The sequence below is a fragment of the Acanthopagrus latus genome, chromosome 3 (assembly GCF_904848185.1).
Source record: "Acanthopagrus latus isolate v.2019 chromosome 3, fAcaLat1.1, whole genome shotgun sequence".
Classification (NCBI taxonomy): domain Eukaryota; kingdom Metazoa; phylum Chordata; class Actinopteri; order Spariformes; family Sparidae; genus Acanthopagrus; species Acanthopagrus latus.
This window is the reverse complement of record NC_051041.1, coordinates 14,680,200-14,698,792: the sequence shown is the minus strand read 5'-3', so window position 1 is coordinate 14,698,792 and position 18,593 is coordinate 14,680,200. Positions and strand designations below refer to the sequence as shown.

Here is an 18,593-nt window from a genome sequence, read left to right as displayed (position 1 = left end):
CTGTTTAACTTTGTTTATGTGTGGCAGACCCTGCCACCTTTCTAGCTTCAAACAGTGTTCTGGGACCTTATTTTCCCCTGAGAACAGCTTGTTGATTCACTGATGGAACAACATTTGTATCATTACCTCATTACCATTGTGAATATTAAAATTACCTGTTTGAATTTTTCAACACTACGTATTGCCCCTTTAAAGGTAGCCGCTTCGGCCCTCACAAATGGTAGACTAAAGTTATAAAATTAAGAATAAAGTTCAACTAACTTTACGGCCCTTTAACAGTGCCATTCGGGTTTATTTATTTAAATAAAGAGTTTTACAGGTAGAAAAGTCTGGCCCTTTGGCATTTCAGCCTCAGCTGCAGAGGTAATGTGGCGACTCTGCGTGAAAAGAGATAGTGAAAAAAACAATGTCTTACTCTGAGGTCGCATCTCTCATTCTTTATTTTGTATAAACCTCATCATTTCGCCCTGCAGGTGTCTCTAGAAAAAAAGATGTGTAAGGTGAAACCAACCTTCTTTTACATTGAATGCGAAGGAAAAGGCACAAGCTTGGGTGTGGCGCCTAACATATTGTTTGTTCGTCCAGCCCCTGATGGCTCCGCTGGTCCAACAATCACACAGCAGGATGTGTTCCGGGTTTGAATCCAGCACAGGAGCATTTTGTATCTCTCAGGACTTACAGCAAGCTGCTGGTATTGTATACTCGCAGTCCCTCAGCGGGAAGTGCTAGAGCACCAAATTTGCATTAATCCACTGCTGAGACTAGTCCCCAACAATGCATTGTCTGCTCCTGTTGGAGTAGATCTTGATAGAAAAGCATAGTGTCCTGATTACGCCTGGTGCACACTGCCAGCAGGAGCGGCATATGACAACAGTGTTGCTGAAATGAAGACGAAGACGTGATTTTCCTTTACCTTCCTTTACAAGAAAAAGAAAGTGCAGCCTCACCCGAGCTGATGTCAGCTGTGCGGCTGCACCGACCTGTTCACATGGTGCCCGAAAGAAAAGCAACAGGTTCAAAACAACGCACACAGGAGCAGTGGAGCGGGCCTGCTCCTTTGTTTATTACTTTATCTAATGAAATGATGTGTTTGCAAAGATTTTTCTTTGTCTTTAAAGGTGCAGTGTGGAACAATTTTGGTTGAGAACGCTCATATTGTCACTGGAACGAAGAAAAGAATGTATGAAAGCACAACAGTTCTAACATGATGACATCTACGAATTGGGTTGCAAAGCAAGTTAAGCATGCTAATTAGCTAGCCCTTGCCCATCCAGCTGCCCAATCGCTAACTTCATCGCTAACTGAGCTAATTAGCAAATGACAGCTGCAGTTGGCAGCGATTACTCTACCGATACGCTGCCCCCTATTCGTTTGTTGGGTATGAATTCAACGGGTAGCAAATTCTTACATACTGCACATTTAAAGATTTACATCCTCAAGGCCTGAGGCTGAGAGGCAGTGTTGATTTTGTCAATTCTGTGGGATTTGTTGGTCATCAAAAATATAGAAACACTGATGGAAGAGTAAGGAAGACTTCTCCAGATTAAGAAACAGATTCATTGGTTCACACAGCAGTGAGCATTGTTTCGTCCTCTGGTAACAAGTTATCACACCAAGAAACCAACAATCCTACGTAAAACGATTCATTTAAGTTTCTGATGGAGGAATTTGTTAATGAGTATTTACGGTAATGAACATTTTTAAACGCAGTCTGCCCCGTTGCTTTCGTCCTTTCAAAAAGGACAAAGTCACACGTTTAGGGAAAATATAGCAGGCTGTGTATAGAGATAATCTACATTTACCATCAGGGTGACACTTAAAATACAACATGTATGCAAGCCCGGAGGGGAGCGTCTGGCCCATCTACCTCTTCTAGTTCAACTGCAGGGACGCACGTAAAGGTCAGTGAGGGCAAAGTTTGAACAACCTTGAAATCAATCCAAAGAATAAATGAGAATTTCCTGCAGGAGGAGACGGACGTCGTCTTCATCAGACACTAATGTGATAGCCAGGCTCTTTGTCCCAAACCTGCCCGCCTGGGCAACCTGCAACAACACACACCGTAGTCGTACGTACTGATTTCAGTACACCAAAAACAAAACACATGAACACTGTGTTCCTGAGTAGAACGCGCTCCAGAAACCATTTTCGGTCAGATGATATTGTGCGCTCTTCTTAGTAGTTAACAAATCCCATGTGCAGAGCCATCCCTACAGTGAATGATGTGTGTGTATCCTCAGCCTGATATATTTCATTTCTCTGGGTCATGGAGCTCCATCGCTACAAGTGAGCCACTGTTAAACCTTCACAACGTTTTGGTCAAGACCAAGTGTGAGCATTTTAGTCTACACCGCTTCCGAGTGGAACAGCACTGACTAGTTTTAGTCTAAAAGTTTTTTTTTCTTATTTATTTTTTTTAATTGTTATTATTCTTTTAAAAGAATAATAAAAACATTTCATCTTCCTAGAGATCTGTTCAGTAGTTTTTATGTCTCTTTCTGGATCATGGTTTCGGTTCAGTTTGGACAAAAAGCTACACTATCACTATCCCAAATTCTCTCTTTCTTTTACTTGTTGGCAACGGAGAGTGTTTTACATTTCATGTTGTATTGCATAATGTCAAATAAATAAACTTACATAAAAGTACCATTAATACCTTGTACCTCCATGTACTGCGCAAGTTTTGACGGGACTGATAAAATGCTAGCATGTATTGAAGTGGAAGTCTGAAAGTGTCAGCTCGCAATAGAGCATGTGCAGGCGCGCTGTCCTCCTCACTTCAGTGAGAGGTTCTTTCAACCACTGTGAGGCCAGAACAGACCCTTGGACTGGGACGAGGAGCCTCAGAGCGATGAGGAGGCCTGATGTCCAAGAGGAACGGTTCTACGTTTGCACCGGAGTGTAGGTTTGGCGCTGTTCGAAGGCAGGGAAGAGCCAGACAGGAACCCTTTGCTAGAGGAGTGGCTGCTTCAGAAATGTTCCCACTTCCCACTGAAGTTTCTCAAAAATCATACGTTCCCTTTTTTTTTTTTTTGCAGGCACTTCAAATCTGATTGTATAAAGAGAAGGAGCGGTCCAGACGTATTGACACCTGAAGTCTTACTGAAACTGAATTCTGTGCATGAAACATGATAGGCTTTTTTATCATCTAATATTTTGACGCATGACGACTGTAAACCTGGGAAGTGAGCGGGCGTTTGTGCGGTAATGTGATGAAATGAGTCGTCCTACGGTTGATTTAAGACGTTTGACGTGTAGGTGCGCTGTCCAGATTTGGATGAGCTCTGTGATTATTCGCTGCCGCTGGCCTGCCAGAGCAGCACCCCTGTGTTCAGGACTCTTTGGTTTACGGATCATGCGTTGTGTGGGGAAAAAAAGGAGGGACATGCATGAGTCCAGACAAAAGACGACAAACAACAGAGTAAAGCACAAGACGCTGGTCGCCTCTCTTTTGAGGGTCAAATCTTCCCTCCACCCGATGTTGCACAAATCAGTTATAAACACTAATCGCGATCACCTACTTCCACATTCCTGATTCCTGCCAATACAGTGCATAACAGAGACATGCTGAGATCACTTCTGGGGGAGTTTCTGTCCCACCCGGGCTGATATACAGTTCACAGTTCTTCACCAGCCAGTCTCTAACCGTGTCTCTCTGCTGCCTGGTGGCCGAGCAGAGTGGGGATTCGTGAGAATGAACCAAAACGGTCGTAGGCTGGAAAAGCACGACAGTGAGCTATAAACAGGCGACGGGAGCAGCTCCGCATCGCTGAAGGGGGAGCTGCAGAATTACGCAAGTGATGTTTGATTGATTTGGTTGGTATAATCCTGTGCAACACGTACCCCTCTGCACTTTTTTTTTTTTTTTTTTTCAGTCAAACGGCAGCCGCGACGGATTTTCACCGAAAAACTATGAAATTCGCAATGATGTGACATCTGTTGAGGCCGGTACCAAACAAACAAATCCAGGGACAAGATGTGTAGACCGGGGCATCTCTGCAGCACCACAGTACCACGATGCTGTGTGTCACACATCTGAGCTATAAACATTCGACTTATCAAAAAACCTGCAGCTTCTTGCAATTTGGATGCCGCACCAGCTTCAGCCTGAGCCTGACTCTGGAGAGAGTGCCTGTCCTGTGGAAGACTTCCTGGACTTTCTTACCAACAGACCACAGTATGTGAGACTCAAGGACTGTGTCTCAGGCGAGGTATTATGCAGTACAAGGGCCCCTAAGGGTAATGTGGTCACTATGCTGTACACATCTAGTCTTCTTTAAAATATCGTGCTAAATATCGCACTGTAGACTTCTAATTGCGATGATATCGTACCGTGGCTGTTTTGCATCGTTACAGCGCTAGTAAGTAAAAGACAAGCCTTGCCACTGGGCACCGGATGCTGATAAAACTGTGCAGTGCAAACAATGCATCAGGCTCCGCACCTTTAATTATTACATTCCCCTTTTCTCAAGAAACTGCTCTAAAACATATTTCATGCTTTCATTCAACATTGCATATTTATCACTTACATGTTGGGTGGCTGAGAAAAAAAAAAAAAAAAAAAAAGGGGATTCTGCAGCCGGACTAAAATCTGCTGCAGCGTTTAAAGTCGCTTCAGCTGCTGTCACAGTACATCTACAGTAATTCTGTAGAAGGTCCACTGGGAAAGGAACCCCCCCCCCAAAAAAATAAATAAATAAATAAATAAATAAACAAATAAAACGGAGGGCATGTTTACTGACAGAGCTGCTCGAGCATCTTGTCACACTCATCCAGGATGAAATCTTCGACGTGTCGCAGGTTAAAGTGTCACTGCAAGGATCCTGCCTGGTGACCCGACCACTATGCCAGCACATTCCGTCTTCAGCGCCTCTTCGTGCTTCTTTATAGACAACCCCTGGAAGATTACTGACACCTGCAGGTTGAAACACATACATTTTAAATGCTGGAAGAATCAGCTAACAGTGTTTTACCTTTATCAGTGGGCATGTATTTTGAAAATCCTTCATATCCAACGATATTCGACCAGAGTGAAGGCGGTGGGAGAGAGCAGGATGATGGATAAGCTGCCTTGGCTGCTGGTGAAGGAGTCCCACAGTGATAGACTGATACACCCCAAGTGTGTGAAGGAGAGGTATCGCAGGTCCTTCCTCCCTGCTGCTGTCAGACTCTGCAACCACATTATGAGTCGGATCAGTCAATGATTTCAATTTTTTACTTTGATTTTCCGGTGTGATTTTGAAGCCAGCCCTCAGTAGGTTTATGACTTTGATTTCCATTGACCGTTGTTGAGTCGTTTTGTTCTCAAATTATACAATGTACATCAGTAAATACTTTCAGCTTGAGTCATTTGTTAATCAAGATCTAACGATTGATTAAAGTGTTCCCCTATTTATTTATTTTTTTGGGGCAGTGTATATTCATTTTGCAATCAAAGGGAATTTGGTACGACATCTCGAACCCCTTCCTAACGTTAACGTTACCTGACAGAGAGACTCGGGCAGTGTGACACCTGGTTAGCTGATGTCAATACAGCGAGGTCAACTGACAGTGCAGTAACTGTAATATCATGAACCTACCAAAATGTCAAGGCTTTTTAATGAGTAGGGCGCAGCTGCAGTTTTCAGGACCCTAGTTTTTCGCCACAGCGCCGCCTACCGAATTGGACAACCCCTTTGGAGACAGAGGGAGTAAGATTTAATATCAACACGTGGACATTTCAGCCGAGACTCTCTCATTTAGCCTGTAGCCGTATTGTGTCAATTTCACAAAAGGCGGATGGGATTCATCCTACAGGTGGTTGTGGTCACTTCTAACTAATCCCACCTGTGTATGCTGACGATGAATTGTCAGGATATACACTGAAGTGGCTGTTTTCCCAATCCTGCTTGTGCCAAGTAATAAAAAAAAAAAGAGTCAGATTTGAATCTGTGTCTGTTAACTGTGTCATAACTGCTTGTTTAATACTCTTTGTTTTACCATTCTCTATATGTTTTAAATAATCTTCATCTGTGCCAGCTGCCTGTTTACCCCAAATTCTCTTTGTTTCTCTCACTCTCTCTCTCAGAGTCGTTCAGGCCTTGATGGACTAGAACTAGAGGATTGGATACAGCAGACTCATAACTCCCGTTCTTACTGTTTTCTTTAATCTGTTTTGTTCCTTTGTGTTGTTAATTGTTTATATTATTGTTTATTTATGTTTGTTTTGTTTTGTTTTTTTTTTTTTTTTTGGGGGGGGGGGGGGGGGGGTAATATGTGTGTGCAACATATAAACTCGATATGCCTCCAGAGTCATCTTTGTGTCTTTCCCTTTTTCTAACTTTTAAAATAACTGGTTGAGACTGGTCATTTCTATTTATATCACACCAAGTCATAGTTTAGAGTGACAGAAAACCATAAGTTAATTCTGCTAATCGTACAAATTCCAAGTCTTGGCAACCAAGATGAACTGCACGGCAAAGTATTATTTGGGTGGAATAAACCTTCGAAACTATCACAAAAAAAAGTATCTCCGCTGCAGGAACATACTACTGGGGTTTTTAGCCACTAGCCACTGTTAGCTCAACGGCTAATAAGCAACCGGTTCGTTTAAAAAATCTAACTATGTCGCTACGTGTGTTGCTAATGCTGAAGGTTGGGATGAATGTACCTGAACTGTAAGGTATGACTGCACCGCAGAGTAGGCGCTGACGTTAGCTACACAAATGACGTCAGAGCACGCGACCGACAGCTCGAAGGACCCACCCGGAAGTGTAGTAGTGCGTTTAGAAGTAAGCATGCAGATCACTACGTGGATGCCTAACTTACAGTCACATTAATCCTTTTACTGACAACTGCGTTGTGTTTGTGGGTAGTGACATTCACACGTTCATCAGGTAATTCACTAAAATCCCATTTTTAACAAAGTTTGATGGCTAAAGTTTCATGTAAGCTATCGGTTGTGAACTTGGCTAACATGTTTTCACGTGTTTACGTGACTTGCCGCCTCAGATATCGTTCTGCTGTTGTGCTTTGAATTCGTATGGATACGAAATGTTGTGTTAATATTTCACTTATTCGTGTCATGTATGTGTTTGGCTTTGAAAAACATGACTCATGAATGGAAAACAAAAGTGTCGACCCAGCAAAAACTCCAAACACAGTACTGTACTGTACTGTTACACCTGACGCCTTTTAAACTGGCCAGATGTTTCAAACAAGGACAAACACCATTCAACAGTTACAAAGGCTTAACTAATGCACATATGGAAATTATGCTAATGTACATTGTAAATTAAAAAAACTGCCAGATTTTGTCTTTTTAAACAGTGACTATGTCATTGAAGGTTTCTGTCTGCCCTGAGCACAGTGCTGACGTTCCTTTCCTTCGAACAGAGATGTCGTGTTTTGGTGGTGATCCCAACTTCTGCCCAGAATGTGGCAACGTCCTTCCTCTCCCGGGAATTCAAGACACAGTGCGCTGCCCTCGCTGCTCCTTCTCCATCCCTGTGGCAGGTACCTGTCACCTTTTGCATCCTACTCCCTGACTCTCTTCAAATGTGTCACTAATGTCCACTGTGACTGTGGGATGGATTGTTTTGTAGTGGGTAAAGCTCAGAGATTGAAGAGACAAGGAACCCAATTTTGGTCATTGCTTAACAGTTCTTATGATAATTACAGCAAAATCTTACACAAATCTTTTAGTATAAAAATGATGATGTGGTGACATTTTATATCCAAAATGTTCAAAGGTGAACTTCACTGAGACATCCTATCGTGGCAATCACTGTGGAGTCTGGAGAAGTGTTTGATGAACTCCCAATGAAGCTGCAGTGACCAGTGTGTATGTATATGTGTGTGTGCGTATATGTATACTTATATAAAATCTTTGCCTGTTCAGAATTCTCAGGCCAGCAGATCCATTCTACAGTTATCTTCAACCCTGTGGAGCAGTCGTTAGTGGCTCTAGAGGACGAGGAGGACTCCGAACTGAAAGGGCCTGTGGTAAGAGCAGACTGTCACAGTGACTGCTGTTTGTGATGGTGACAGCTGGACACTGATTTTAAAAAAGGGTACTTGCTCCCTGTAGATTGACAGACGCTGCTCTCGCTGCAACAAAGAGGGGATGGTGTACCACACCAGACAGATGAGGTCTGCAGACGAGGGACAGACTGTCTTCTTCACGTGTACACACTGCAGGTAATCAACACTGTGTGCCGGGGGACTTGATTGGAACATTTTGAGTGGCAGTGTGATATTTTGCTGATCACTTTGATTTTGTTGGGACAGGTATCAAGAGAAGGAGGACTCCTGAGAAGAAATGCAGATCACCGTCTCCATTCCTCTCCATGCAGCTGATCTCATGTCTGCCAGTGTTTTTTCTTTTCTTCTTCTTTCCCCCAATAACACACAGATTGTAAATATAAGTGCTGAAGGAGCCAACAGTTATCTCCTCTGTTTAAATGAAGCTGTGCAATGCAAGGCTTTTCGGTTACTGTTTGTAAGCTATTAACATTCGTACTTTGTGAATAAAGTTTGACAAAATAATCTTAACTCAGAGTCCACTTCCTAGCTCTCTTTCTCCAGAGCTTTCAGTATACGGTCTCTCAACTGAGTTTTGAATGGAACTAGTGTAGTTGCTGTCATTGATGATCTTCTGCTGATTAATGACTTAATGTGAGGTACAATTTAAAGCTTTCAGTGTTTCAATACTTTGCCACATCAACGCAGTTGAATTCTGGCTCAGTGCAGCTCTTAAAAACTGACAAGAAAACACACACACTCACACACATATGAAGATGCAATACTTTAACCAAGAACAGCAGAAGCTGTTATACATTCAGACATACATGATATGATAAGTTCTAAAATACATAGTGCTATTATTCAGAGTGTGGCATATGGTGGTACCCCGCCATCCGTTCCTTGATGACCAGGATCTTTAAGTTGATCATTCCATATCTTGTTGAAAACAAAACTGTTTGCCCTGCACTCAGGGCATTAAAGAAACTTTAACCACAACTCACAGTTATAGTGGTGAATGTGATCTCAAACAGTTACTTATTTACACATCCAACAAAAACTGCTAAGCTGCTGCACCTTGCTTAATTTTGATCTGGGGGAACACAGAGAAATGTTTATCCCTTACTGGATCTCCATTTGTATTCACTTCCTTCTAAAGTAAAAGGGTGAATGCCAGTCTAGTTACACCTGAGCCATTTGTGTTCCCCTCTCTGCCAAGGCACAATTTGATTGGTCATTAGAATATCAGCAAGCTTTGCAATGTCTAGCTGCTCCTTATTTTGACTGAGCATTCGTGCTCAAAGTAGATGGCAGCCAGGTAGGAGCAGAGGCTGTCTCGCTCCAGGGTGATGACGACCAAGGGGTGGTGAGGCCAGTCAGTTTCTTCTCGGAAAAATTTCAAAGTTGCCATCTGATATTATTCTCTTATTGAGAAGGAAGCTTTGTCACTGATTTGGGCCTTACAACATTTTGGACATATTTAAGGCAAAGACAATGTGACTGCAGACGCGTTATCACAAGCAACTCTTCACTGAGAAGTGTGATCTTTTCTTTGTGTTGTGTGATTAAATTGCTTCCCAGGTACCAGGGTTGCAGCTGTAAGGTGTGGGCTGTTACAGTTGACACCTTTAGCCAGCCAGCCAGCGTTCCCACATGATAAAAGCTAGGCGGAGCCAGCGTCCACACACCTGTTCACAACAACGCACACTTTATAGTTCTCTCACATTCACTTAGAGAGATAGCGAGAGATAGAGAGAATGAGAATAATGTATACTGCTTTTATGCCAGTAAAAAGGGACACTTTACAGGTACACATGTTTGCACATTTGCTTCTGAAAATCAGTTCCTGTTGTGCGTAGAGACACTAGACAAAGTTTCATTCCCCTTTCGCATACGACTTCACCTGCTTCACTTGTGTGGTTTGTCCACGTGGTGTTGCCGTACAGTGCTTTCCCAGATTGTAGACGCGCATGCGCCGCGCACATCGGGCTGCAGTTCCGACCGACAACAATGCAGCGATTTTGTACTTGCAAAATCACTTTGCAGTGAAGAATTAGTCCAAAGTTTCTACTCATCTTCACGGTAATGTTGCCTTTCAAATATATGTGCTAATAAGGTTCTGTTCTGCCCGCTGTTACTTTTGTTGTGAGTGACCTGAACGTAAAATGTAATGAAACTGTGACATATTTAACAATAAACACGGATATGCGTGTACCGAAATAAATTCCGGACCCAAAAAATAAATAATGCTCAGTCACGCACTGTTAGAGCACTATGTCCGGGTCTGGACGACCACAGCAGCCATTGCTTTTCAGTTGATACAGGTTGAAAGGGGAGTATGATGCGACATTCTGCTCTCGTCGGTGAAAAACGACGTAATAATGACGGAACTGAACATTTAATGACGTCAGTGTTTGTTTAGGTAGATGATGAAGCTGCGTGTCCAGCTGCAGTGCAAGAATCTGCACGAATACCTGAGAGAGCTGAGTCCCGAGATACTGGACAGACTCTACAACCATCCAGCAACATGTCTGGCTGTCTACAGGTATGACTGCTGAACCACACACTGCACCTGTGTGTATGATGTTAATGTGGCCATAAAAGATCTATCTCCAGAGTGGGAAAGGACCCACTGTACGTGTAGAATATTACCATTCATAGCACAATGTAGTCATAGTTTTTACAGATTTGACAACACACTTTGTTGTTGGCATCCTCGAAGACTCAAGAAAACTGGCACAGTGGGGAAAATGGTGATCTGATATGGTTCTCAGGATTGGGAGTGACTCATGGACGTGATAGCCACCTAAGTTTGTCATACTTCTATACATTTTTAGTGCCACGTGTTTAAATCGATATCCACATTCAGTCATATCTTAAGAAACAACAACTGTTGTACTGTATGTACCAGGACTGTGTGCAGGTTAATTGTAGACTAACACTAAAATATGCTATTTTAGTCACTTTGATTGAATTGAACGTAAACACATCGGCAAGAGCCCATTCAGTGCTTGCAGCTTTAACTGTATATTGTTCTTGATTTTTTTCTTACAGGGAACTCCCCTCCCTGGCAAAGAACTATGTGATACGAATGCTGTTCCTGGATCAGCCTCTGCCCCAGGCAGCAGTTGCGCTGTGGGTGAAAAAAGACAGCCAGAAGTGAGTCAGTACTCCTGCTCCACGCACCCTGAGTCAGATGGAGAGTTTCTACCGGGCCGTTGATTCAACTGCTGAATTGTTTTGGGTTTTACTGAAAACATCTGAGGATGTCAGTCAGAACACATCCACCCTGCAGCCAACAAGACTGCACAAACCAACAGCCCTTGTCAGCCCAGCAGAACCCACCAGCTCTCCAGAGATACTCTAATATATCACCCAGCCTGTCGTGAAGTCACCGTTACACTGAAGCATCGGTTGAACTACTTTACCAACATTAACAGGACATTTTGTTTGTGGAAATTACTTATTGCTCAAGATTCATTCATGTCAGGCGATGTGTTATATTCTTTGTGCAGTGTACCCTTGTATGTGTTTGGCTGGACTAAATCTTCTGTTGTTTTTGGCCATTCAGGAGTTACATTCATTGTTGTATTTTGTCTTTGGCTGCAGGGATCATGATGACTGTGTCTCAGTGTTGGCAGGACTCCGCCTTTGGCACAGTCAGCAGCTGCAGGGGGGTCTGCAGGGATACATTTTAAATCCAGTGTTCAAAGACAACCTGAGGATAGCTCTGCTCGGCGGGTAAGTCTGCTCTCCGTGGACACGCCAGTTGATAACAATGAACTGTCCATTCCACAATGGAATCTGAAATGTTAAAGTATGAACTAAGTCTTATGAACTTCAAATCGGACTTTTAGATTTAATTGGACAAAAGGCTGCCACATAAGGATACATCTAGTACAGTGCATACATAGACGAACACAATTGTCTGGGTTGCAGCAGAGCAGCACCACCAGAAGATCTATATTGTTGTTTAAGGTCAAATTCTTCACTGCTGTGTTGACACAGGGGCAAAGCATGGGCAGATGACGGCAGCACTTTGGGTCCAGACCGGCACGCGCGGGACATTGACAGTCTTGACCGCTATGCTATGGAGCGCTGGGAGGTCATCCTGCATTTCATGGTGGGTTCCCCCTCTGCTGCTGTCAGTCAGGACCTGGCTCAGCTGCTGGTTCAAGCAGGCCTCATGAAAAGGTACACAGCAGCAATAGTAGTTTGTTTTTACACTGTAGAATGGCCCGCTCAAATGATTAGCCTATCTTGGTCACTGATATATGAAATATATTGGGCTAATAATTCATATTATTCAGCTAGTTATCAATCTGTGAATTGTAGCTGTAGACATTTTCCACTACGCTACTTATTAACTTCTTTTTTAAACACGAAAATATGAAATTATCAGTATCAGCAATGAGATGCAGGCCATCAAGGGTTATTGAAAGAAAGATGTCGTGCATCCTCAGTTACAGTTCTACAAGAATCATATTTGAAGGATCCTTGAGTGTTCTGTTTGTTACACAGATTTTTTTCCAACTATGAAATAAGTTATGACATTAGTGTTGGCCTCAGAAATTCTGTATCAGTAACACTGTGAAGCTAACTGAGCCTCTGCTGAGCCTTCATTACTGTTGATAGTCCTGTTAAGCTTTCCACTGGAGCTCTGCATATGTAGTTCACAGTGATAGTGGTGGCAGATTGTCACTGGAAATTTGTAGATTTTACCAAGGGTTGTTAACTTCAGACATAATAAGACACAAGCGATCATTTAATAGATTCCCTACAGTTTTGCTCTTGTGTTCTTGACTTTGGAAAGTGGATAAAATGCCACAGTTCAGTCTAAAACCAATCCTTCCACAGCCGCCTCCACCCTGCTCCAGCGTGTGGAGCAATCAAAGGTTGACACACCTCCCACTTCTAGTCACTGATGCTAATCCAGACATAGAAAATATGTGGAATCTTAACATGAGCATACTCCATCACAGGAAGAAAGGAGGAATGAATATGGATACGGACTCCAGTTAGATCTTTAGCTACAGGTTGAATTATTGTCATCTCAGTGCTGCTGTCAAGTCGAGTTGCTTTTATTTATATTGTGCCGAATCAGCAGCAACAATAGCACTACCACAGACCAAGACCACAGTTTTTTCGTGCTGTATTTTGTGCTGTACCTCATGTCGCCCTGTCACCTTCTCTGTTTGTCAGTGAGGCTGGAGAGGCGCCCTACATCACCTCAGCTGGATTCCAGTTCCTCTTACTGGACACAGCCTCCCAGCTGTGGTACTTTACCCTGCAGTACCTCAAAACAGCTCAGGTACCGTTGCATCATCTGCCATTTTGACGTGATTAGTAAAATGATCATGACAACATTTTACACAAATGTCTAACAGGACAAAATAATGACTTTTCATATCCAAAAGGCCAAAGGTCAACTTTCACTGCCATATCATAATTTTCAGCAAAGACATGTTTTTGGTCCTTATTCAACCCCACAACTGATGGACAGAAGGGAGACTGATATTTCACATTTGGTCAGAACTGAATTGGTGACACGTTAATCTCAGTTGCCAGACTACTGTAGAGATCTTCTGTGCTGCTGGGTCGAACTTGTGTGTAAGGCATGCGCTTTTAGCCCAGATTTGCATTTACATTTAGGGCATTTAGCAGACGCTTTTGTCCAAAGCGATTTGCTAATTACCATTTATTTGCTCCTGCTTTTATTTGAATGCCCTCTTTTAATTAAGAGTGTTTTTCTCATGCGTCATTCTTTGTCCCCTGCAGTCCAGAGGGATGGACCTGGTGGAGATCTTGTCATTCCTATTCCAGCTCAGTTTCTCTACTCTTGGCCGAGTGAGTGCACTGCAGTCTCCTTCTGTTTGAATTTCTGTCCATCCAAGTCTGAGGTTTAAAATATTCCTGCTGAGTTTCATTTTTTTTTTTTAAATTTAGCATGATTATGTATTGCCTGTGTGTCTCAGGATTACTCGGTGGAGGGCATGAGCGAATCATTACTCACCTTCCTGCAGCACCTGCGGGAGTTTGGACTGGTCTTTCAGAGGAAGGTATGGCACTCGGGGGAGAGCTTGTAATGCAGTCAGCACCACATGGTTCTGTTTCCGCTTTGTCATTATAGAGTACTGAGTGTAGATTGATGAGGGGAAAAAAATGTATTTAAACAATTTATGCATAAAGCTGTGCCCTAACAAAATTTGAAAAAAGTGAAGGGGTCTGAATACTTTCTGAATGCACTGTATAATATATATCATTTCTTCTGCCTTTTGTTAACAGAGGAAGTCTAGGCGCTACTACCCCACCAGACTGGCCATCACTCTGGCTGCAGGAGTCACCACCAGCTCCTCGTCCTCTTCCACCCCCTCCTCCTCCTCCTCCTCTTGTAATTTATCTTCCACTCCTGGCGCTGGTGATGCAGGGTACATTGTGGTAGAAACCAATTATCGAATCTACGCCTACACAAGTATGTGCGCAAGTATATATACAATGTTTAAAATGTTTGTACATATGAGATTCTGTGTGAAGGCTGGTAGATTCCTAAACATAGGTTTAGCTAAGGCTAAGGCTGCACAGTTAATTGAAATATTATTGAAATTGTGATATGGCCAAGTGCAATATCTTAAGAGCAGAAGCTGTAATTTTTTGAAGGTAAAAAATGTGAAAAAAAAACAGCATTACAGAAGGGATGTGTTGTGGAGATGTCCAGACCAACAAATCTCCTTCTCCTTGTGAAAAAAAAAACATGTTTCTTTAGTACAGAATCCAACAAATGTCATATTGTTAGGATTTTAACAGGGTTTTTTCAGTAAAAATTAAAATTGAACTGCAAATTTGGTCCTTCACACTAATTGTGAATTGTATTGCAGTCTGTCAAAAATATACCTATCTACACCTCTAACACTTAATACCAGAATTGACCTTGCTTTTGAAAGGATGTGCATTAGCTTACAGAACCTGTAACTGTCTTGTTTGTGTTTGTGTATCCCTCCCAGATTCAGAACTTCAGATTGCCCTCGTGGCCCTCTTCAGTGAGCTGCTGTATCGCTTCCCCAATGTAGTTGTGGCTCAGGTGACGAGGGAGTCAGTGCAACAGGCCATTGCCAATGGCATCACTGCACAACAGGTAGGGAACTAGGGAACTAGGTTTAAGATACTCAAAGGGAGAAATATTGAACTTGTATATTGTACTACTTTGGCTGAAAGGTACAGTGTGTAATATATGGAGTATTTGGCGGCATCTAGTGGTGAGGTTCTAGATTGCAACACTCCCTCGCTCACCCCTCCCTTTTCTGAAGGCATTAGAGAATCTCCTGAAGCCCCCACAAACTACTCACAATATAAATGGTTTGGCTGGAAACAGCAGCTACTACTACTACTCCTCCTACTTCTACTGCTACTTCCACTGCTTCTTCTTCTTCTTCCTCTTCTTCTTCCAACTGGTGTATTTCCTGTGGCCACCCACTAAATTTAAAAACACAAAAGACCCTCAATACTGCCAGAGGCGCTGCAACAAGGCAACCTGTGTGGAGGGAGACCCACTACGCATGTAGATATATATGTCTCATTCTAAGGTCAAGAAAACACAAAGACTCTTATTTTCAGGTCATTACACACTACAGTATTACAGTATTATATTCCATTTCTGCCAAGTCTGTTCTGTTAGATGCCACTACATATTACACACTGGACCTTTTAATGTTAATTTAGTGATGCTGTCAAGCTTTATTAAAAAATATCCTTCTGCCAAAAGCTACAGCCACAACTGCACAGTGAGATGAAGTATCTGTACGGTTACTTTAAAAGATGGGTTGAAATACTTTTTTTCTTGAAACAATAACCAGAGTGCCTTCTTAATAATACAATAACCTTACACACACTGATATTCTGCCTTTCCGATTATCAAAAGCACTTTTCACACAGAGATTCTGCGATAACGGCTTGCAACAAAGGCTCCCCTTGTTGCAGCACCTTTGTTTGTTCACACTGAACCAAGCAGTGCTTTCGTGAAGCCACTCCAGTGTGTCGATTCATACAGCATGCCGGTGCTGTGGAACCAAAAGTGGCGATGGTGCCACCGATCAGCCACAACATTAACAGGTGACGTCCATGGGTCGGACTTGTTCTGGGACGTCCCACGGATGCTCGAGAGGATTGCGATCTGGGGACTTTGGAAGGCCCATAGCCAAGGTTTCCCAACAGAACAATGCATTGCAACAAGACAACCAATGCTGCTCTCTTAAACTGTCAGTGGTTGTAAAATGTTGTGGCTGATCGGTGTATGTGTTTAACTGAAATTGCATATATATTGTCAAATTCTGCCTGCTTATGTGTGATCACTCTTTCTTCACTGTCCAGATTATCCACTTTCTGAGGACCAGAGCTCACCCTGTCTTGCTCAAACAGGTAAATCAAGCCAGTCCGTTCGTTTCGCGCTTGATTATAATATATGCTGACTGGTTGGCCTTTGGCGGGTCTGTAAAGCGTCTTCATCCTCTTGTCTCTGTGATTCAGACGCCAATCCTGCCTCCAACTATAACTGATCAGATCAGACTGTGGGAGCTGGAGCGTGATCGCCTGCAGTTCACAGAGGGTGAGCATTCTTATCTTTCAGTGTGTGCAGGCTTGGGGGGGGGGATAGTGATAGTGTTGAATTCACTGATGTTTATTGATGAGAGGCCTAAACCTCCCTGTTTTGTACATTTATTTTGTCATATTTTACTGACACCTCTCCCTGTTTTCTGAGCTGTTTACCTGTTGTCTTGATGCGTTCAGTGTCATGTGTCATTGCCACTGCCCTTTTTCCATCAGTACAACAACAGGGTCATGTTATGCTCCCCGCTCTGCTGAGAACTCTTCTGACACACGCTTTTTTCAATCACTTATTAATTGCTGTCAGTTCTGCACATTTTATCACATGTAATAGTGATCATGTTTTACATTCAAAGCCTACCGGTGGCTCAAAGGGCAAAGTTTCCTACGATCTGTGAAAGTCAACATGTCTTGCACCGATAATTGATTAAAAGCCTTCCAGTGGATGAAAGGACATAATTGCTCCCTTTCCTGGTATTCTTTTAATTTACATTTTGTTGAGAGTAGCTTAAAAAGGGGGGGGAAAAGCACGTAGAAGTCACTGGAAATACCAGGTGAAGGAAAACAGGAAAGCAAGAGAAGCATAACGAGTGAAACATTAAGCTATTTTCTGGAGGAAAAAAAAATGCATGTTGGACAAACAGCTACATGAATTTAGCATTACTTAACTTTAAGGAAATGTAGTGGAGAAGCGAATGTGTGTGTGTCGTGGAATCTGAGCTCTCTGTAAAGCTGCTGTGAACTGATTTCTTTGGCCACCTTCATCTGTCCTGCCTGAACCTGTCACTGCAACTCTTGCCGTCTGACTCGCTGGATGCTGTAATGAAGAGGATGAGTATTGATATTGAGTCTGTGTTTTGTTGACGTCATTGTCTCCTTCAGGAGTGCTCTACAACCAGTTCCTCTCCCAGGCTGACTTCGAGGTGCTGCGAGACAGAGCTCAGGTTGGATTTCTTTTTTTCTATATCCATGATTAAATAATATAATACTTAGTATTCAATATTTTGGGGATTTATATAAAGGACTCCATTGAAAACATTATGGGCCATCTCATTTCATCCCTTTGGCCTTCATACTAATACATAAATATACTTAGATGTGTAAATAATTTAGGCTTCGTTGTACTTGAGTGTTGAAGCATAAGAGTAAGTGATCTATGAGGAGAATGTTTGAGAGACAGATGTTGTCACATATGCCATTTTCCCATCACATCTGTCAGCCAGAGTCTCGCATGTTTCTGCTGTGGACATCAAACAAGCATTTTTCTACAGTGTTAATGTCTGTATGTGTAGAATATGTCACAGACATGGAGAGAATACAAACACAACAGGTGACATTTAGTCTGTTCTTATTATATGGTGCTTTTCTTTTACGCATGCTATTACTTGTTACTGCTACGATGATCCACTGCAGGGATCATTGAAGTCGTGTTTTTTTTTTCCTTCAACATTACCTCTAGAAACCTGTCCACCCCCTCCATGTCTTTGACTATTCCTACTCGCCGCTGCTCAATCACCATGTAATGACATAATCACCAACTCCTTGCAGTAAGCAGCAGTTCTTGTGCTTGTTGTGATGCAGGGTCTCGGCTGTCTGGTGTGGCAAGACGTGGCTCACAGGGTGATGGTGGTGACACCACAGGGACACAGCGAGGTCAAGAGGTTCTGGAAACGACAGAAGTCTCACTGAACGCACAGGAAGAGAAACGAGGTGCAGCGCAATCGCACCAGACAGCTGTTCCTGTGGCGTCCAGATGTTCTTGCTGCCACAGTTGCTTATTGTTGTAAGTCCTGTAAGAAAATGGAGAGGATGGAATTATTTTGTACTTTTCATACAAATGTTTACCGCTATGTATTTGAATAAAATGGTGTTAAGAGGAAAACGTACTCATTTGGTCAGCCTTCTTGCCTTTTTGAGTAGTTTGGCAATTTTCTAATAAGTGATGAGATACTTCTACCGTACATGAAGTAAAATCTAAATATGGATTTAGATGA

At 42.6% G+C, this 18,593-nt stretch overlaps 2 protein-coding genes across 4 annotated transcripts; both read left to right on the top strand.

Annotated features, from left to right (window-relative positions):
* Positions 1-6,659: 6,659 nt before the first annotated feature.
* On the top strand, positions 6,660-8,532 carry polr1h (RNA polymerase I subunit H). Of its 2 annotated transcripts, none has more exons than XM_037093244.1 (5): positions 6,660-6,770; positions 7,375-7,494; positions 7,880-7,983; positions 8,069-8,178; positions 8,269-8,532. In XM_037093244.1, exons 2-5 carry the CDS (start codon positions 7,377-7,379, stop codon positions 8,291-8,293), a joined length of 357 nt encoding a protein of 118 aa, XP_036949139.1. In that variant the 5' UTR covers positions 6,660-6,770; positions 7,375-7,376; the 3' UTR covers positions 8,294-8,532. The 2 variants fall into 2 exon arrangements, with proteins under 2 accessions (XP_036949139.1, XP_036949138.1); XM_037093243.1 differs by having other exon boundaries at positions 6,717-6,875.
* A 1,178-nt stretch (positions 8,533-9,710) lies between these two features.
* gtf2h4 (general transcription factor IIH, polypeptide 4) lies at positions 9,711-18,485 on the top strand. Of its 2 annotated transcripts, none has more exons than XM_037094041.1 (14): positions 9,711-10,083; positions 10,428-10,546; positions 11,056-11,160; positions 11,611-11,742; positions 12,010-12,195; positions 13,204-13,312; positions 13,780-13,848; positions 13,977-14,060; positions 14,287-14,473; positions 15,003-15,133; positions 16,366-16,413; positions 16,522-16,600; positions 17,482-17,543; positions 18,181-18,485. In XM_037094041.1, exons 2-14 carry the CDS (start codon positions 10,428-10,430, stop codon positions 18,286-18,288), a joined length of 1,419 nt encoding a protein of 472 aa, XP_036949936.1. In that variant the 5' UTR covers positions 9,711-10,083; the 3' UTR covers positions 18,289-18,485. The 2 variants fall into 2 exon arrangements, with proteins under 2 accessions (XP_036949936.1, XP_036949935.1); XM_037094040.1 differs by having other exon boundaries at positions 10,424-10,546.
* The last annotated feature ends 108 nt before the right edge of the window (positions 18,486-18,593 follow it).